The following is a 19,689-nucleotide window of genomic DNA, read 5'->3' on the forward strand; positions in this document are numbered from 1 at the left end:
GGAAAGAGTAAACGCAAGACATAAGGTTTGGTTGTGTTGATCAGGTATGTTTTTATTCTATCCGAACTAATGTCATGAAAGACCAAGGAGGCCCTGACTGAAGTTAAAGCAGCTCATTTTGCACCGCAAAAATTTTTCAGCTTCATACTTGATTGCATTCAGAAATAAAACCCCAAAAAGTGAGGTTTTCAATCACAGCCACTTTTTAGCCCACAGCGTTGACATTCTTGTGGCTTGCGGAAGTTGAGTGATTCAGTCTTGAAATATAAGATGGCAAAGTGAGGGCAGGTTATGTATCACTCAACGGGTTGGCTTATTATGTGCTGTCCTGCTTTAAGACTTCAATATTTTTTAACCATTTTTCTTGAAATTGGTAGTTTAAGGTCTGATAAAGATACTTATGGGTTTAATTTGGGGCTTCAGAGTTTTCAATGGGCTTAAAGTGTGGCTTCAATCACTAATTTCAGGGGGGGGTCAGGATCCAGATACCAAACCCAGGGCTGGGGGTGGTGTCAATTTTTTTTCTCCAAATTTCAAAAAGTCAAGTTGGTATCGATACCAAAATGAGGGGGTGGGTCCCCCTATTTTTGAAAATTAGGGAATCTTCAAGTTGGTATCGATACCAAAATGAGGGGGTGGGTCGCCCTTTTTTTAATTTTTGCTGAATTTGAAATTGGTATCTGACTTAAAAATGTTGTATAATGTAAGTATAAAAACTTATTTGAATCGTTTACACTATACCCTGATTCCATATAAAAGCATTCTTCATTCTATAATTGAAATTAAATTTTTATTTAACTTTTGCTGCTCTCAATCCTTTCAATCAACCAAAATTCATTCAAAACTAGAGTTGAACAAACTGAATCAAGTCTTAGCAGATCTTAGAACTTTTTTAGTCGTGATAAAATTTTTCTGTACATAAGGCAATTACTTTTTTATTTTCTGGTTTACGGACATTCAAAGATGATCTTTTGGACCGGAGGATGGAAAAAAATAAAAATAAAATTAATCTTTTCAAACTTTAGTTAATGTTGGAGAAAATTAAAAAAATATGTTTTGAGAAGACTTACATATATACATTAAAGAACGTTTTTAGTAGTAAGACCTGGACACACTGACCCTCCCTTTTACTTGCCCTTCTTGCTTTTATAAAATGTAATTTTCTATAAAGTTTCCTTTTTATGCCTGTTCAGTACAAGGTCGGAAGATCATAAATAAATAAAATATTTGTAAAGTCCAATTTTATTTTTATTTTATTTTAGCAAAAAAAACGTCGGCGATTCCGTAAACCAGAAAATAAAAAAGTAATTGCCTAACGTTCATCCAGGGGGTACTAGGGTTGGCAAATGAGGGGTATGTACGAACGGGACCTCTGAAAACCAACCCTTAAAGAGACTGATTTTTGCTGAAAAGGTGACCCTTAGAGAGACTCTTTGAATTTTTTTTTTCGATTTTTGAAAAAAGTCATACCCTTAGACTTTATTACAACTTCTTCTCTGGAAATCAAAAAATTTCCTAAAATTCCTGAATTTTCCAACCCTTAGAGAGACTAATTTAAAACTTTCTGATTTTTCCGACCCTTAGAGAGACTTTGAAAGGTGAAAAAACCGACCCTTACCGTCCGCACTTACCCATCATCCATTTTTGCCTAAGTACCCCCCCCCCCCGGGCGCTCATCATATAGGATAATGTTACAAAGACTCTAGACGTGCCTAATACAATGAAATTTTTATCTAGTCTAGTTTATCAACTTGTTTTGTATGAATTTTATACATTTTGCCAATTTAGTTCAAAAAACTTAATTTACGTTGTGTTAGAATGAGAAAAACTTGTTTTCATTTTCAGGAGTCTAAAGTGTGGTACATTATAAGTGATTCATAAGAGGAATGTTCTTTGAATAAAAACATCCACAGATTCTGTTTAGTGTCCCTTGTATGCAGTATCTTATGCATATAACTTTTTGCATTTTTACTGATTGCCAATTTAGGGGGGGGGTGGGTCCCCCTTTTTCAGAAAAATAGCGATTTTTTAATTTAGGGGGGTGGGTCCCCCCTTTTTTAGAAAATTGGGATTTTCAAGTTGGTATTGATACAAATTTAGGGGGTGGTGGTGTCTACTACTTTCAAATCTCGAAAAGTCAGGTTTTTGGGCCCTGGGTTGGTATCCTGGACCCTGACCCCCCCTGCTAATTTATCAATTTACACATTCCAGGTTGGGTTTTGTTTTCGAAACATGAATATTTTTCAAAGCCTAATGCAAAACAAACACAATCTGACACAATACAACAGTGTTATTTTAAGAAAAAATGTACGTTTTGTGGCTGCAAATACCATTTTTTGTACATAACCTTCTGAGCTGTTACATATATAAGTATTAGTTGGCATTTTTAGGGTTGGCTTATGTGCTGTCCGGCTTTAAGACTTTAATATTTTTTAACCATTTTTCCTGAAATTGGTAGTGTAAGGTCTTATAAAGATAATTATGGGTTTAATTTATGGATGCAGGGTTTTCAATGGGCTTAAAATATGGCTTCAATCAAAGCATATATGAAAAAAATCGTCAACTTTGAGCCGCAATTCTAGCCCAATAATTTTGGTTCCATTTTTGATATTTTGTGGATAAACCCTTTTGCTACAAGTTTCATCTGAAAAAAATTTTTACTCATTGAACAAATTTGTGGCTGCTGTTTTATCAACATAGTGTTTTTCTTGATTTGTGCCGCAATTTTGGCCCATTTTTTTTTTTCAACCTACTTATATCACCTTTATCACCAATATTGTGAAGTTTCGTTTGAAAAGAGTTATTTTTAAAAAGGATATTCAAATTTCTTTTTTTTGCTGTTTTTGAAAACCTCACACAATTTTTGAATGACATCACTTATATCAATCCTCTGTCAGCATCTTATATGACTTTTGAATATGAGATCAAGGTTTTTTTAGCATTTTGTTTATACCCCAGAAGAAGGGCAGTTGTAGGGTTGGAGAAAGTTTATGCCTTTTTAATTCAGATTTATTTGCTTTGGGAAAAAATTCTGGGCTCTGTATAGTACAGTAAGCACTTTTACGTCAACAAAAGCCAAATTTACATTGACTTTGGTTTCTGCAATAGCGGAATGCCAACGCAAATTAGAATAAATGGTATGAGCAAACCAACCTCAAGAAATTGATCTTTAGAGAGACTAAGTTTTTGTAAAACATTACTCATAGAAAGAAAAAAACGGCTAAGAATTTTGAAAAAGAGTTTCTTCCTTTGGGGGAGAGAAAAAATGAAATCAAAAACAACTTCATCAGATGCAGCAAAAGAGCGTTGGAAATTCTTGGCACAAGCGTTAAGGAAAAAGAATAAAAACAATGTGACTTCATCTGAATATTCTGTTCGAAATTTTTCTGGCTATGATTTGTACTCTGTCAAGCCTATTGAGGTCGAAAACAGTTCTGAAAAATGGTGTTCTTACAAATTGAATTATGGCCAAACTGATGATACTGAGATTTTAGTTCGATTAGTTGGTGAACAATTTACAGCAGAAGAGTTACGTGGTTTTAATAATACTGGAAACGTATGTATTTGGCCTTCTGAAGAAGTCTTATCATATTATTGTTACAAACATAAACAACTATTTGAAAATAAACATATAATTGAATTAGGTTGTGGAATGTCTGCGTTAGCTGGACTTCAAGTTGCAGCAACCTTAAAGACAAAAGAAATAGTCTTGAGTGATGGAAATGAAAAAGGCATTGATAACTTGAATATAATGCTTAAATCAAATCATGATACTCTAGTATCAAAGAATGTCAATTCAGTTTTATTGAAATGGGATGAGGGAATTTACAAAAATGACTGTTTAGCTCATCTTCATGGTCAATTTGACGTTATTATTTCAGCTGATTGTTTGTTCTTTGTCAATTTCCATAAAGCTCTTGTCACCACTATTCAATTCCTTCTTGCTCCCGGAGGGCATTGCATCTTTTTTGCTCCACAACGATCGAACACCTTAAATTTATTCGTAGAAGCTGCTGGTCAGATTTTTGATGTAGAAGTAGAAGAAAATTACGATACACACATATGGGGACGGTACCAATATCACATGCAAAATAATAAACACTTTGATAAGAATCTGCATTATCCAATTCTAGTAAAATTATCGGGGAAAAAGTGATTATCAAACATAAATAATAGATGACAGATTTCAAACTTATTTGTTGTTTTTTTTCACTTTTAATAGAGAAACTTCTTTATAAAATATATTATATCAATTTCTCATTTATCTTTTCATATAAAAGTGTAGTCTACACAATAGACAGATTCAGTCTTTTAGGCCTTACTCTTGGTCTATAGGCACTGCTATAGGCGGCCACTAGTGACCCCCACCGGGAATTGCTTATTAATAGGTTTAAACATAATAGACAACATTCACAAAAGATGTTTATCAATAGAGATTTTAAATAAAAGAATGTTTAAAACACAGCTGATTGGCTTAGGTTTCGAAACTCTCTATTGTTTCATTAAAACCTCAGTGCGCATGCGATTTATCTGGAGAATTTCAATATTCAAAACAAGAGCAGTGCTCATAGCCCGAAGAGTAGGAGTTTTACGCTCGAAACGAAGGAAGATATGACGTAGCCTAATAAAAGTGGTATTCTTTTTTTTTCGAAAATGAAATTTAGTAAGTCTTAGTGGGGTGCCTATTTTTTGAAGAACAGATTCTTTGGGATACTCAGTACATATAATATATTATACATACATGGACTATGTGTTTGTTTATATTCAAAGTAGATTTAATAAGCAATTTAGTCTTTTTTATTATTTTGTGAACAAAATACATCAAAAAACTTTTTCATTGTGTTTATTCTTCAAGACAGATTTTGGTTTTTCATATCTTCTCAAAAGGTTCTTTATATCTCTTATTTATATTGGGTTGAGTAAGATTTTTCAATTTAAAAGATCATCATTTTAATTACTGTACTACTTTTCCAGCAAGAAAAAAAGAAACAAACAACAAAAACATGGGTACTGGATGAGGTGTAATGTGAATATTTAAAATAAACAAATCACAAACTCCAAAAATGTCATCTTTTTGGAGTAAGCTGTTTAAGCCAGCTGCAAAGAATAAGGTTTATAAGTACCTTACAAAAGGGGTCGATCCGAATGAAATATGGGAAATCTGTGGTGAACTCGGAGATGGAACTTTTGGCAAAGTATACAAGGTAAAAATATTCTTGAATTTCTTTTGTTTTAATTTTTAAAACTAGTGTATATGAGAAGTTACTATTACAGGTTTCTATCATTATATCGAGTGTTTTAACTGTTTTTGTGAGCTCTTAAATTGAAAAAAAAAACATCTAAAGACCTATCGTAAAGCTTATATCATCGCATGAGAAATAAAGAGACTTGTCTCCTATTTTTCGAAAAATGAGACAATGATTGATCCATATTCTTCAGAAAAAATTCTTGGAGTTAAACGGACCTAAATCCATGAGGTTTGACTTTTTGGCCTTAAATTTGGATATTATCTCTATTTTTTAATGGATTGCAGATTTGAACAAATTATATAAAAGACAGCCCTAAATACAAAGTAAAAAGACTTAAATCCATTTTTTATATGTAAAGTAATAGGTAACAAAATTAACAATTTTGAGAAGTAAAAAGATTTATATCCATTTTCTGGAGATAAAGTCTTTTTATTTCTAAATTTTTAAATGCTAATTATCTCAAAACAAGGAAAATGGAGACAAGTCTCTTTATTTCTCATGCAACGATATACACAAAAAGTAATTGTATTTATTTGGAGGCTTTAACTGATTATGATCATTTTTATAATGTTTAAAAAAGTTAGAGAATGATAAAGAAGTAATGTTAACAAGAATTAATACTTTAAACAGATGATCACAAATTTTACCTTCTTCTAGGCCAAGCGGAAGAGCGATGGGGCACTGACAGCTGCAAAGATTGTGGACATAAAGAATGAACAGGATCTTGATGACTTTATGGTGGAGATTGACATCTTAGCAGAATGCAAACATAAATATGTTGTCAATCTATTTGAAACGTATTACTTTGAGGACAAGCTATGGGTGGGTGTTTATATTTTTTAAGTCTTTGTATGGAAATTTTGTTACATAAGATATGTAAGATGTTTTTTATCAAATTAGTTTTTAGTATTGATTTGATATTGAAAAAAATATCTATGAATTTACCCTTTTTATGTTCCAATGTCCCTTTAAAATTAATGACACCATTTCAATAAGTATTTTTGATCTTCCTCAGATGATGTTAGAATTCTGTCCAGGAGGTGCAATGGATGATATTATTTTAGGTGAGTTCAATAGAATGTCCTGATTTTTTAATGTTTGGTGAGAAAATCTTGTAGTGAAAATCTAGTCATCTGAGTCACTCTGACTCGATCCCATTTTCATTTTTTTCTTCTTCTTTGTCCTCTTTGTCATTTCTTTTTACCTTTTAAAACTCTTATTTTTGTACCTGGTGCATTTTACGTTTCAATTTTGAAAATGGGAATGAATAAATATTTATTTTAGATCTTGAAAGAGGTTTGGATGAAACTACAATTAAAAGTCTTTGTCGACAAATGGTTGAGGTAAGTGCTATGTTCACATTCTTTGGGAATTGTTATTAAGGGTTATTGTTATGCTGCTTGATCCTAAATTTCTTTTTTATTATGATTAGTGTCACACTTTTGAAAAGCACTTTGTAAGTTAAATATTTTCAGAAAGCTAACCCTAAGTTCCCCAAAACCAAAGCCAAATCTTTTTCTTTGTTCAGTCCACACCTTATGTATCATGGGGGGAGTACTAAAATCTCAGACATCATGATGTTAAGTGGTGTGCTGGTTTGCCATTGGGTACTAAAATACAAAAATATATAGGTATACAGGGAAATTCTTTTAGTACATTGATACATTGATAATAATATGTGACCATCCAAGCGATTCAAAGGACATGAAATTCTTGCGATACTTACTGTAATTGATGGATTGCCAGACTCAACAAGAGTGTTAGCAGCAAGATGCCGATAGTTTTGCCGGTATCAAGCTGGAAGATTTTTATGTACTTAAAATCGCTTGCAGATTCGCATATTATATTTTTTTTCGCTTTGAGGTATGTAAAAAAAAAAAGTCTTTTTTTAGTACTGACTCCTATGTTTGTACATTGAAGATAAATTCTGTCTACTGTCTAGTATACAGTATATAATGATACTTTCTGTTAACTCTAGGGTTTGGCGTTTCTTCATTCATGTGGAGTCATTCACCGTGATTTGAAAGCTGGCAATGTCCTTTTAACTGAAACTGGTGATATCAAACTTGGTAAGGTGTAGAATCAACTTCTAAAGAGTTTTGTAACAAAATAGGTAAAAGGTAGCCATTCAGTAATTTCAGTTATCTTTTTAGTTAATTTTTTCAAGACAGTATTCCCTTCTGTATTTGACAAATTAATTCTGTTTATAAACATTCCAATTAGCTAGAAAGTAAAGACAATTTTCTTCACATTTTTCAGCTGATTTTGGAGTATCTGCCAAATGTAAGACTGCTCAAGGAAGAAGAAACACCTTTATTGGAACACCTTACTGGTAACTTATATTTGTTTAACATTGACTTCAGATTTTATTTTTTATGAGATAGTCAGGTTACGTATGCTTACAAAGCAGAATATTGATAAAGGCTTCCTCAAAATTTGTGATCGTTCGGCGCGGGGAGGACGTTCTTTCTTCAAAAAAGTTTAACGTGTACTGAATTTTTCTACAAGAATTTTTAAATTTTTGATTCTAGCTTTTTAATAATAACCGTTTGGAAATTGCTAATCATTTTTAAGTGCACCATTTCTTCGATTTATTTTGACTATTTTACTGTATTTTGCTGTGTAGGATGGCACCTGAAGTTGTTGTCACAGAAACGATGCATGATGAAACGTATGATAATAAGGTAATAATTGTTTTATGTCAAAGAACTGTTAGGTTATCACTGCACAGTGAAGAAAGGCACGACTTTTTTTGTAAGATTTTTTTGTAAGATAGTATTTGCATTGATGTAAAGATCTGAAAATCTGAAAGATTTTGATGAAATTGATGATGAAATAATAATTTTCCTGAACTAAAATCATTTGCAGGAGTGAGAAGAAGGCATTACTGCCTTTTCACCTCTAACCTCTTTGATAATTTATAATATAACTTATGCAACTACTTTTACTGTTCAAATATGAATTGCTTTGGATTAAATCCCAGTATAATTTCTTTCCCACTTACCATCTATATAAGGGATGTTTTTTCCCATTCTTAATGAGTTTGTTCACTGCTTTATTTTTACTCTAAGTTTAATTGAAATTTTTTCTACAGGCTGATGTATGGAGTTTAGGGATCACGCTGATTGAATTTGCAGAGATGCAACCACCGAGCCATGAAATGCATCCCATGAGAGTACTAATGAGAATCACAAAATCGGATCCACCTACACTTCAACACCGCAAAAAATGGTAATCTATAATTACTGTATATGTCTGTCTCGGACAGATTTCCGCCTCAGCGAGATACGGAATTGGCTCTCTTCAAGAGCAGCCACCGGCTAGGAAGTATGAAATATCTGTTCTTGAGGTCCCTTTCTCCTGGAAAAAACTATCTGTTCTGTATCCTGGGCTCTCCTGGATTATATCATCTGTTCTGGGAAAAAATGGGACTCCTGGAAAATGTTTATTTGTTCTCTAGAAATATTATGCTCCTGGAAAAATATAACAGCTATTCTCTAAGAAAATTAAAATGCTCCTAGAAAATGAGACCTGTAAGAAGATTATGAAGCTCCCTGGAAAAAAATCTGGCATCTGGTTGCGTTTTTCACAATTTAGCTCCTGGATTTTTTAAACAGATTGTCCGCTGGAAAATTTTATGTGTTTTTCCTTAAAATGTGCTCGAAAATGTGCTCCTGGATTTTAAGAACAGATGTCTTTAAGGCGACCCCTGGATTTTACCTGGGTGTTCTGAAGAAAAGTCTCTCCTAGATTTATCCATAAAATCTACTCTCCTGGAAAAAAAGAACAGATATTTCAAAAATATCTGCCGGCGGCTGCTCTTGTCTCTTTAATTCGATCTTCAAGAGGCCGAAAATTTTATTCGAATCAGATAAAGATTCGAATAACAGAGAGTAATTTAAACCACTTCGAAGCTGAGGGGACCAATAATTATAGTTCGGATTACAGAAAGATTTGAATTAGAGAGAATTGACTTTACAAAAGAGGTTTTCCGTTTCCAAATTCAATAAAAATCTGCAAAAATTTAAAAGATCTTGTTTAACTGATTGTTTAAAGTCCATCTCCGTCTTCGACAAGAAACTTTGCTTTGGCTACTGAATTTGTAACCCTTCTATTTCTACCTACTTTTTGTTCTACAAATTCATTTGACCGGTTCCTCTGACCCGGTTGAGAAACTTTCCATAGCTTTACACAGCTCTTTAAACCATGTTCTAACAACTCATCAGTGATATCAAATCAGGATTTTCCATAGGTCCGATTCAAAAAAAGTTAAACAAGTACTCCATCGTCTTATTTCATCATCTCTGAATTTCTTCTTCTTTTTTGTTCGACAGGTCAGCGGATTTCCACAATTTTCTTGCGGTTTGTGTGAATAAAGATCCGAACCAAAGACCAAGTATGGAAGAACTTCTTGAAGTAAGTGTCTTACTGAATATTGCACATATCATATTCCTTACTGATTGAGAGGAAGTTTCTTCAGATGGAATTTAAGTCAGCGAATGGCTTGAAAAATTCAATTTGGCAGATGCAGGATATTTTTGGCCACAAAACGCTATTATGTATTAAATAAGAGAAAACTTGTTTTAAGCCTTAAATAGCACACATCTGGGAAATACAATACAATACAATAATTTTTATTAAGGCGGATTTTGTCCAAATCCGCAAAAAAACTTTTCCGTAAAAATTTCTTCCCTTAAGGTACTTTTTTTGTTTCTTTTGTATACTGATATTAATAAACAACTGAAATATTCTTTCTTTCTTCGCATTCGAACCCAAAATCCTCCACTTTACAAACCATCTCAGTTTTAACCTTAAAAGGGCTGACTGGTTATCCGGGTATCGGACCTTTGTCTTTCGGTATTCCGATGTTCGAAAGAAAAATTACTACCGGGTGTCCCAGAAAAAAGTCCCCTTTTTTGAAGTGAATTTTCTCCAGTTCTATAAACTGTTAACGAATCAATCCATTTTGCATTGGAATGAGGAAGGATAAACTTAAATTTTGAGGGGTAGTTTGTCAAATTTGGTCACCTATATCAAAAGTTGTAGTCTAAATGCCAAAACATTACTTTTCAAAAAAGTCTAAAAAAGGCGAAAAATTAGAGCCATCGCACCCTACCCACTTCATGAATAGACTCCTGGTTAGTTTTTAAGTGATTGTATTGAAATGACAGAGCCAATAATAACTTATTCTGGCTAAATTCGACATTCAAAGCCAGAGATGTATCATTTATAATGTCTATTATCCTTATAGCATCCCTTCATACGAGACGTCAAAGACACACAGCCAGTGATCGATTTGTATCGCGAAGCTAAAGCTGAGGTTGTTGAAACGCTGGATGACTTGCCAGAAGATTCTGATGGCAGCTTCGTAAGTCTTCATTGTTGTTTAGATTGTTTTTCTTTACTCCAAACCATGCTATCGATTTGATATTGAAATACAATTTTATGTACATTAGACAGTTTTTAGCAAAATTCAGTGGTCTCATTTTTATTGTATACGCCGTTCAACCCTTTCTGGCGGTGCGACCAACTGGTCAGGAAACTGGTAACAAGAGTACATGAAAAATTATTTTTGATAACGGTATTGAAAACATAAGCGTAGAAAAAGGCTCTTGTGATAGATGTAAGATACCCTTGCTAGCATGCTCTTCATCGCTGAGAAGTGCATATCTTACATGGAATTTTCTTGGCTCGTTTGCGCTGAGAATAATTCTCCTTTAAGTTCATTACCAGTCCCCTAAAAACCGACCGCCGTCAAGGGTGGATACGATTACCTCAATTCAATGGGGAGGGTCATTTAATTGAATAATCTTTATTTTTACGTATTAGATGAATTTGGAAATGCTATGATTCGAAAGAAAAATTAAGTGAGGGATTATTTTCATTATATTATAGGTTGAAATTTCGACTCCCAAATTGGAAAAATCTACTTCAAGCCACACACTTGACAGCTGTAGTATAATATCTGAAGAAAGCGATTCAAGTCCCAAAGATTCTTCGACATCTACGGGTAGTGCTATTCCGCCTATGCCCATCAGAAAGATGAAAGATCTCACTGGAGACACCAACTTAAACGAAGATAAAGACAAATTCCCTAAAAGTGAAGTCAAGAAAGACATTCCCAAACAACCGCAGAGTCCTGAATTAACAGGCTTCAAAGAAACAGGAGACAAGGCACCGCAGAGTCCTTCAGAGCAAACTCTCACAAAAGAAGAACTCAAAAATCGTGAATTGGAGAAAGTTCAAAAGGAATACGCTGAGAAACAGAAACATGAAAAAGAGAAGGGTGGAACGCCTTCCGAAACGCCCCACCCGCCAGCCACGCCCACGGAAACAGACTCAGCTTCGATCGCAAGTAGTGCATCATCAAGGAAATCCTTAGGTGAAGAAAAGAAGCCTTCTGATAAGCTAGCTGGACTAGCCTCGTTGACAGCTGACTTGAAAGCAGTTGAAGGAGAGGCTAAAGCACAAATGAAGGTTCCGGTTGAGGTATGTAAATTATACTGTATTGCATCTTTAGACTACCACAAGGAAAATGGAATTTTACAGACGGACATTTATAGAGGCAAACTCGGTCATATAATTTCTGGTTTACTAGCATTAGAAGGCACCTGTCATTAACATAAACTGTTATGTTGGTGGAACTCGATTTGCTTCTTACCTTAAACCGCATTACTTTGGAAAACGAGTGTTTATTAAGAATTATTTGGTTTCTAGGATGGACGTTTATTCGAAGGGGGGGCGTTTTTTCAAGGGTATGTTTATTCGAAATAATACGTTATCCATTTTTCTTCAGGGCGACAAAGGTAACAAACAGTATAAAACGTTGACTCGCGTTCGACAGTACGAAAAAGACGGTAAAATGGTTACCGAAACTGTCCAACGTATTGTGGATGTGTCGAGTGAAGATTTCCGCGCGGCCGCTAAGAAGGAACAACAATTAAGGTATGTTTTGTACATATGGTTAAAAAATGTATCGACATTGGAAAATATTACCTTAAAAATGACATGTTGCGTCAGGCTAAGCTCACAAAGTATACAATTTTTTTTGTTGAATCGTTTATTTTGTGTGAGTTCTGCTGTAGACCGTTTGGCCGGGAGACCGTTTGGCCGGGAGAAACGTAAAGGAAAAAAGGAAGAAACGAAGCAGTTTGATAAGATCAAAATAAACCTATCGGTATTATTATACCTGCAAAGGAAGGTTTCATAGTTCGGACCCCCCCCCCTTTCTTAAGGGGGGATGACACCTTCCAAAAAAGTGAAGAAGGGGGGGTCAGAAATTTTCACTAAAAAGGGGGGGGTAGCAAGGAGGGGAGGTCGTTTAAGAAGGGGGGCTATATATTGTAGATTATTTTCCAGCACTGTTATGAAATTTGGTCTGCATGACAGGAAGTTCTTTATTTTCACTAAAAATTATATTTGCCAGACTTAATTTTTCTTTACTTTTTCCCTTCCCTTTTTACCATAAAAAATTTAGCCCGAAACCCTTGGGGGATAGCCATTTATACATACCTTTATATCTGTATCTTCCTTCTTCTAGAAAATTGGCATTACAAGAGATGAAAGCTTTACGTCGCGAAGAGCAGAAACAAGGAGCTGAATTAATGGCCAGGATACGTTTACAGTGGGATCAAATCGACGAAAGGTTTGTTTTTTTTATATAGTAGCCTCTCGCTTATTCCAACTTCTATTATTCGAATCTTTCTATGATTCGAACTTGTTCTCAGTCCCCGTCAAGAAGAACCTCTTAATATAATTTCTATAATTCGAATATCTCTGTAATTCGAACAAATATGATTCCCCGTTCGAGTTCGAGTTAGCGCGAGTCAACTGTATTTCTTTTCTTTAACTCTTATCGGACGAAAGAGATGCACTTTTGTGAAAAAGAAAACTCGAAATATTTTGCACAAAGTATGGTCAATAGTATCGACCAACACTTGTCCCATGCATCCGGAAAGGGTTGGAGTCGCTGTAAAATAGTGCACAATTAGCTCTAGGCTGATCGATATCAACTGCATACAATACTATCTATAAAATTGATATGAGACTGAATTCGAAACATTGCTAAGCCGGTGTGATAGTGTCGCTTTTCGTTTCGTTAAGTCGTCGTATCATTACGAGTCGAAGGAAGAGGTCCTTGGACGTTCTTTTATTCACAAGATAAAAAATATCTTCGTTCGCTCCTATCTTAATTTTGTTTATTTGCGATCTCATGCTTTTCCCTGATTTTCATTCGTCCCGTTCTTGCAAAATCTTTGGCCACGCTGAAAGTTTGGTGCATTGATCTTCAAAACTCGTTCCTTATGTTATTCTTTAAGGTTCCACACTGAGGAAGACGAATGCAAGAAAAAGTATGAAGCGGATATCGAGAACATGAGTCGTCAACAGAAACGAGAAATGGAAAAACTAGAACTCAACCAAAATAATCAACTGAAACAAGACTTAAAACATTTGAAGATTGATCAGGTACATTTTTAACATAATATTAATTTGTATAAGCTTTAATTGGTCACGTCCCTTCCATTTTTCTCATTGTACCATACTTCTGCTTATATTTTAACTGTTTAGCGTACATTTTACTACTACTTGAACATTGCCATCCTAATAGTTGCTCCGATAAATGTTGGCGTTTTTTTGGGGTGCTCTGTTTGGGCTGAATTGTATGTAGTATTTCGAACCTTTTTTCATATTTTCAGGAGAAACAATTGAAGACATTCCGTGAAATGTTGAAACAAGATCAAAAACGCTTGAAGAAGGAGATTGAAAAACTTCCCAAAGCAACCAAGAAAGAAGAGATGAGGGTCCGCAAAGAAAAACTCGACCTTCATCAACAGAATCAAGTCAGTATTCTATTATATTGTCAACCCCCCATTTGATTTATTCCGGAAGACACATTCTGTGACAAATGACTTTATGTTACAGTTTACTCTCTCTCTAATTCTAAGCTCTATTATTTGAATCTTGCTAGAAAGTGGGTTTGATTACTTTCTGTAATTCGAATCTTTCTCTAATTTGTAGAAAATGTTCGGTCCCTTTTGAAGATTGAATTAGAGAGAGTGAACTGTATTAGAGACAGCCTAATGAAATTATTTCATGTTTCCTGAGTGTCTTTCCGGTGAACTTTATAGTGTGCTAGACGAACAATGTTCTCCATTCAAGCTCTTTAGGAGGACTCCTTTTATTGGAACATGTTCTGTCTACCTCTTTGTACACAGGGATTTTTTTATGTCTGTATTGTGTATGCTAAGCAATACGGTATTCAATATTTTTAGGTTCAGCAATATGTTCAGCCTCTGACCCACTCCCCAGCTTCATCAATGCACAGCTTCGCTGAGCAGATACCCTTTATGGCATACGGCCCAACTCAAACTGCTCGTAAAACCTCTGAGTACAATACGCACAGTCGTCTAGGCTCAAACCATAGCCGAGTTTTAATCAAATACTTGGATAGGTTTAATTACTAAAGCTTTTTAGATCAAGATTAAGCCTGGGAACTAACTGTGATCGTAAGACTTCTTACTTTAAAAACCCTCCGCCTTATCGATGTGTGGTCAGTGAAATTTTTAATACTCTGATATTTTGTACTGTAGGAGCGACAATTCTTGGCGAAACAAGGTCAAGAGAATGTCGATTTTCATCGAGCAAAAGTTGAAGAACACCGAAAGATCATTTTCAACAAGGAAATGGAATTCCTCAATAAGAAACATAATTTGATTCGAGGTTTGTACCTTCGCGCTATCTTTTATTTTCGCGCTCCTCTTAAAATTGGATATTCGAGCACCCTTTAACTTTCGCGTAACTAGTACTTTCTAGGATTTTTTTTGAGTTTTCTGGTTAAATTTACTTTTGATCACTTTTTATAGTGTGTATCTTAGCTAGAATTTACATCTCAGAGTTGTTCTACCCAGGACTCATTTTATCTAAATAGCCCTTAAATGAGTTTTTTACACCTTCAGAACGATTACTATTTAATTCAAAGGGAGAAATTATTCGCTGCAGGATTTAAAACTAGAAATTTACAAAATGAGAAAATTATTTTAAATGTATTGGGCAGCCAGGCAGACTGGACATCTTCGAAGATGTTTTGCCTTACTAATCAATGGGATATCTACTCGAGATGATGGCCTTCTGAATTCCTGATTTTGAGATAGAAGCACGTCTACCAGAACTTGAATTTAGAACGCCATACCCGAGAACAATGTTTGATATTAGCATTTCTTCGAATAAAAAGAATTCTGACTTTGACAATATATTTCTTCCAGCCTGGAAATCGGACGAATGGGAAATGGAACAAACTCGTATTTACAACAAACATAATTTAACGAAGAAACAACTCAAAGAGACCTTTTTCTTACAACGATCACAGATGGCCAATAGACATTCTAAGGTATGATACTGTACAAGGGTATGTCAAAATCGAAATAAGATAATGGTTCTTAGATGCAATTACATGATTCCTATATTCGCTATAGTTGTGATTTTTTTATTGGAATTTCCTGAAATTTCCATCCTAGACGGGTCATTTTGGATTTTTTGCGTAATCTTGAAGGTTCTGTCCAAATTCATCAGAGCCGGATACAACACATTGACGCTTATTCTAGTGCGAAAGCTTTACCTTAGCCGATCAAAAGCTCATTTAATATTCACAAAAAGTTCGGTTGAAAATCATCAAAAAGAACCGCCAACCTACCAGATCCTCTTATTACGGATTTAAATTTATGCTGTAAATAGAGTTGTCTCTACACAGACCCAGTATCTACACTAATTTCAAAATTCATTGCCGAAGAGAGTCTGTTGTCATTTTTCAAACTGACCGCTGCAATGGAATGTTGGTGAGAGAGGGGAGACGATGAAAGAAGTGTTTCTATTTATAAATCATACTTCATCGCAGAGTTTTCCGTACGGGAAATTTTTTTATCAAATAGACAATGCGCACAGAGTGTACTACAAAGCGATAAACGTGAGATACACTCTGGTACAGAGTATAAATGGAGTAATCAGGATCGACTTGAAGATTAACACTGAGCTGAACAATTTCTTCTATTCTAGGAACTGGACCAACACACGCGTCTATATCGTACGAAAGAAGACGATTTACGTCATCGACAAGATCTAGAACGTAAACGTCTTCCCAAGATACAACGTAACGAGTTACGTACTCGCGTACAGGCGAAACGTAAACAGTTACGCGGTGAACGCAATAAACGTGAATCGATTGTTGGTGGTGGGTTAAACGCTTCTGAAAAAGATAAACTACGAGAGGTACTGTTTTTTTTTGTTTTTTTTACTACAAATAATGGGCTTTTCCAGAAAAAAATTTTACACCTACTGTTGAAGATAATGATTTTTCGAAGTATCGAACCCCTGGATATCCACTCTTAAAAATGTGCTCAACCCCCTGTATATCCTCTCTTATAAAGATGCTTACCCCTGGATATCGTGTTTTTTACTTGAAAAGATACTTTACCCCCTGGATATCCGCTGCCTTGTAGATATTTAACCCCCTGGATATACACTTTTGAACAAAAATCGTTAACCCCCTGGTTATCCGATATCCTCAACAGAGGGGGCACGGACTATTTCTGGAAAAGCCCAATCTATAAGGTATTAAATAATTATTACTATAAATCAATCGGAGTAAATGATGTTCCGCCGCCTAATCTTGTAGCATCGTATGTCTTGACATTTTTCAACTTTTTTTTTATTTTTGGGGTATACGTCGATATTTTCGCCAAAGCAAATTAGAACTTTTGGGGCAGCTTGCAAAATAATTTGACTATTTGACTAGAGTTGTGTTGACTTTTTCATTAAAAGCGAATACCCAGGGCGTTCGTTTCTCACAACTTGGATTACCTGAAACCTGGATCAGGCTACGCTCGACTTTTCTCTTAATCTAGTCTAATATTTACTAAATGACAGTACGAAGACAAAGTGCGAAAACAACAAGCGGAAGACACGAACCGAATGATTGGCCGTCATCAACAAGAAGAGAATGACCTTCGACAAAGCGCTGATAACGAACTCAACGAGCTGAAACAGTTGCAGGTATGTTTTGCTTTTTTAGTTTGACGTTCACTTGAATCCAATTATACCACTAGAAAGCTCTGGAAAGTCGATAAAAAATTTTGAAACGAATATGGCAGATTTCTCAACCTGATCCTAGTGATGGAAATAGTGGAAATATGCAAGAAATCGGCCAAAAAGTCACACTCCCAGATGAAATATATCGAGTTTTTCAAATTTTTACAGGACTACATGGACGTTATTTCAAATTTGCTAACATTTCTTTACTTAACTTTTTATTAAAATGTACACAATTTACGGCATCTTCCGAGTTGTATGTTACAGTTGCACCACTGTTTGGGAAAGATTCGCACTAATCCTTCAAAAGGTTTGACCAAGAATATGCAGTGACCTTGAGAAAAAAAATTATTTCTTCCATAGAACGAGAAACGACACATGTTGGTTCAAAGTGAAAGTGAGAAATTGAAAGAACGTGAAGTCAAACACTCAACCGAACTCAACGAATGGAAAGAAAGTCTGGCTCCAAGAAAAAGGGTATAATTTGATATTTTTTGCTGTCTGTCGTAGGGCCGCCTTTAAAAAAGGGGAACAAATTAAGTGGCCAATGTTTCTTGATTTTTGTCTGTGAGGTCTAAGGTTAAATTTTGTTTACTCACTCGCGCGTTACTAAAGGAACCTCGAATTTATGTTGTTATGTGGGTTTAGTAAATATTTTCCATTGCTTTTCCAAGATCAGTAAAAAGCTTCATTAAACAGTAGATTATGGTTTTAAAGCTTTTTTCACATGTACGTAAAATTTTTCTTAAAACCTTGAAGGATGGAGAATCTCTCTAAGCTTACGTAGTGTTTTAAGGGCTTATGTAGAGTTTGCTTACGTTCAAAAAGTTTTGAAAGACCCTCTTAATCAACAAAAACTCTACATAATGGAGGGGAAATTCCCAAAAGACAGCCTTACGAACGGTTTTCCGTAAGGTCTAAAGTAAAATTGTACGTGCATGTGAAAAAAGCTTAACACGGAAAGTTCAGTCGGATTTTACCTCTTTTTTCAGACACTCGAAGCAGAATTTTTCCGGCAAAAAGAAGAGCAACGTGAATTTTACTGTCAGACAAGCACTGACGTGTACGTAGCGGACGGACAAAGTGGTCAGAACGGTGTACGTAGTACGCCGGCAGCGCAACGACAAGCATCTCAGACACCGTCTTCGCCTGACGTTCAAGGTGCTGGAATCTATTGAGTGGTATTGAATTTCCTTTAGAGAGTATTATGCTGAGGAATCTCATATGATTTCACGGGTGAAGTTTGTATGAGTAATCACACATACTTCGAGTGACCGCTCTTCCACTCTTTGTAGATGCCTTTGATTTCGATGTTCAGTTCATAGCAAATCATGATGTTGAGGACTAACGCGAAAAGAGGAGAATGATTCAGCACCATTGCGCTATTCCATAAAAGATCCCCCTCGCATGTTAAGCAAGCTATTTCGGAAGTGTGGAAGTCTTCCCTGTTGATACCAACTGTAATCTTAGAGATCCCCTTAACATTTAGTCAATTATTTTTGTTAGTCTTTCAGAGCCCTCTCGTGGGTTTTTAGATTATTTTGAGACCACTTTTTGCACGGAAAAAGGAGCTCTTCAACGCAGAGGGGGGGGGGGTGAAGGATCTTTTTATGGATTAGCTCATTTGAGTTGGTGTTTTATCTATCACCCTTGGTTACGGACACTTATTGAAACTAGAACATTGGTATATCAATGTATTGTGTCTCCTGTAGGTTCTCATTTGGTTGGTTGTGTATGTTTTTGTTCAATTCTGTTTTGTCTATTATTACATTATAAAAATTATTACAATTTATTACTTTTTACAATTTCAATACTTATAAGAAAATCAAAAATTTTATATTTTATGAAAATGGTAACGAATTTGGGAGAAAAAAATTGGGAGGGGGGCTTTTCTGTATGTTTGGTTACTAATGCTAAATTTTCCAATTTGGGGGACTTTCGGAATATTTCAACACAACTGGTGGTGGGTAGGACCAGGGCTAGAGTAGAATCTCTAACCTTTCTCAGGTAAGAAAAAGTGAAGCCTTAAAAAATGCGCCGTATTTTTGACGACAGATTGAATCTAGCAATTCCTTTGTTTACGATTGATATTTTTTTCGAAATTTAGCGGTAAATTTTAGTTTTAATCTGTCATTTGTGTAAAAACCAGGCGAGCCGCTCAAGGCCGCGCAACTTTGGTAGGATTTTTTGGCTTCAAATACTACCAAGGAGATTCGATTCTAGCCCTTCGGGCTTATATTTCATTGGGTTGGACCTCCAATTATTGTTATTGACACTATTAACTCTATAAAGCTTTTCTGATTTTTGCAGTCCCAGGGTGGTTGAGAACCTACCACCCTCGTTGTTTTGATCATAAAAA

At 35.1% G+C, this 19,689-nt stretch overlaps 2 protein-coding genes across 2 annotated transcripts; both read left to right on the top strand.

The window, feature by feature from the left end:
* The first annotated feature begins 2,659 nt into the window (after positions 1 to 2,659).
* Positions 2,660 to 4,276, top strand: LOC136817853 (calmodulin-lysine N-methyltransferase-like). Its single transcript, XM_067074186.1, has one exon. The coding sequence runs from the start codon at positions 3,266 to 3,268 to the stop codon at positions 4,154 to 4,156; it is 891 nt and encodes a 296-aa protein (XP_066930287.1). The 5' UTR covers positions 2,660 to 3,265; the 3' UTR covers positions 4,157 to 4,276.
* A 696-nt stretch (positions 4,277 to 4,972) lies between these two features.
* LOC136817949 (serine/threonine-protein kinase 10-like) lies at positions 4,973 to 18,596 on the top strand. The gene is made up of 21 exons (XM_067074298.1): positions 4,973 to 5,204; positions 5,907 to 6,071; positions 6,265 to 6,313; positions 6,534 to 6,592; positions 7,228 to 7,318; positions 7,509 to 7,581; positions 7,876 to 7,933; positions 8,344 to 8,480; positions 9,584 to 9,665; positions 10,501 to 10,617; positions 11,145 to 11,738; positions 12,046 to 12,194; positions 12,790 to 12,894; positions 13,568 to 13,715; positions 13,946 to 14,089; positions 14,840 to 14,969; positions 15,512 to 15,636; positions 16,299 to 16,511; positions 17,169 to 17,294; positions 17,694 to 17,807; positions 18,323 to 18,596. Exons 1-21 carry the CDS (start codon positions 5,064 to 5,066, stop codon positions 18,506 to 18,508), a joined length of 3,006 nt encoding a protein of 1,001 aa, XP_066930399.1. The 5' UTR covers positions 4,973 to 5,063; the 3' UTR covers positions 18,509 to 18,596.
* The last annotated feature ends 1,093 nt before the right edge of the window (positions 18,597 to 19,689 follow it).

The sequence above is a fragment of the Clytia hemisphaerica genome, unplaced genomic scaffold (genome assembly GCF_902728285.1).
Source record: "Clytia hemisphaerica strain Z4C2 unplaced genomic scaffold, Clytia hemisphaerica genome assembly, whole genome shotgun sequence".
In the NCBI taxonomy this organism is placed as follows: domain Eukaryota; kingdom Metazoa; phylum Cnidaria; class Hydrozoa; order Leptothecata; family Clytiidae; genus Clytia; species Clytia hemisphaerica.

What these genes read in the sequence shown, in the direction of transcription:
- LOC136817853 (XM_067074186.1), top strand. Translation starts at nt 3,266, where the DNA reads ATGAAATCAAAAACAACTTCATCAGATGCAGCAAAAGAGCGTTGGAAA.
- LOC136817949 (XM_067074298.1), top strand. Translation starts at nt 5,064, where the DNA reads ATGTCATCTTTTTGGAGTAAGCTGTTTAAGCCAGCTGCAAAGAATAAG. An exon ending in AATGGATGATATTATTTTAG is followed by an intron (nt 6,314 to 6,533) that starts GTGAGTTCAATA and finishes TATTTATTTTAG; the next exon opens with ATCTTGAAAGAGGTTTGGAT. An exon ending in AACTGGTGATATCAAACTTG is followed by an intron (nt 7,319 to 7,508) that starts GTAAGGTGTAGA and finishes CACATTTTTCAG; the next exon opens with CTGATTTTGGAGTATCTGCC.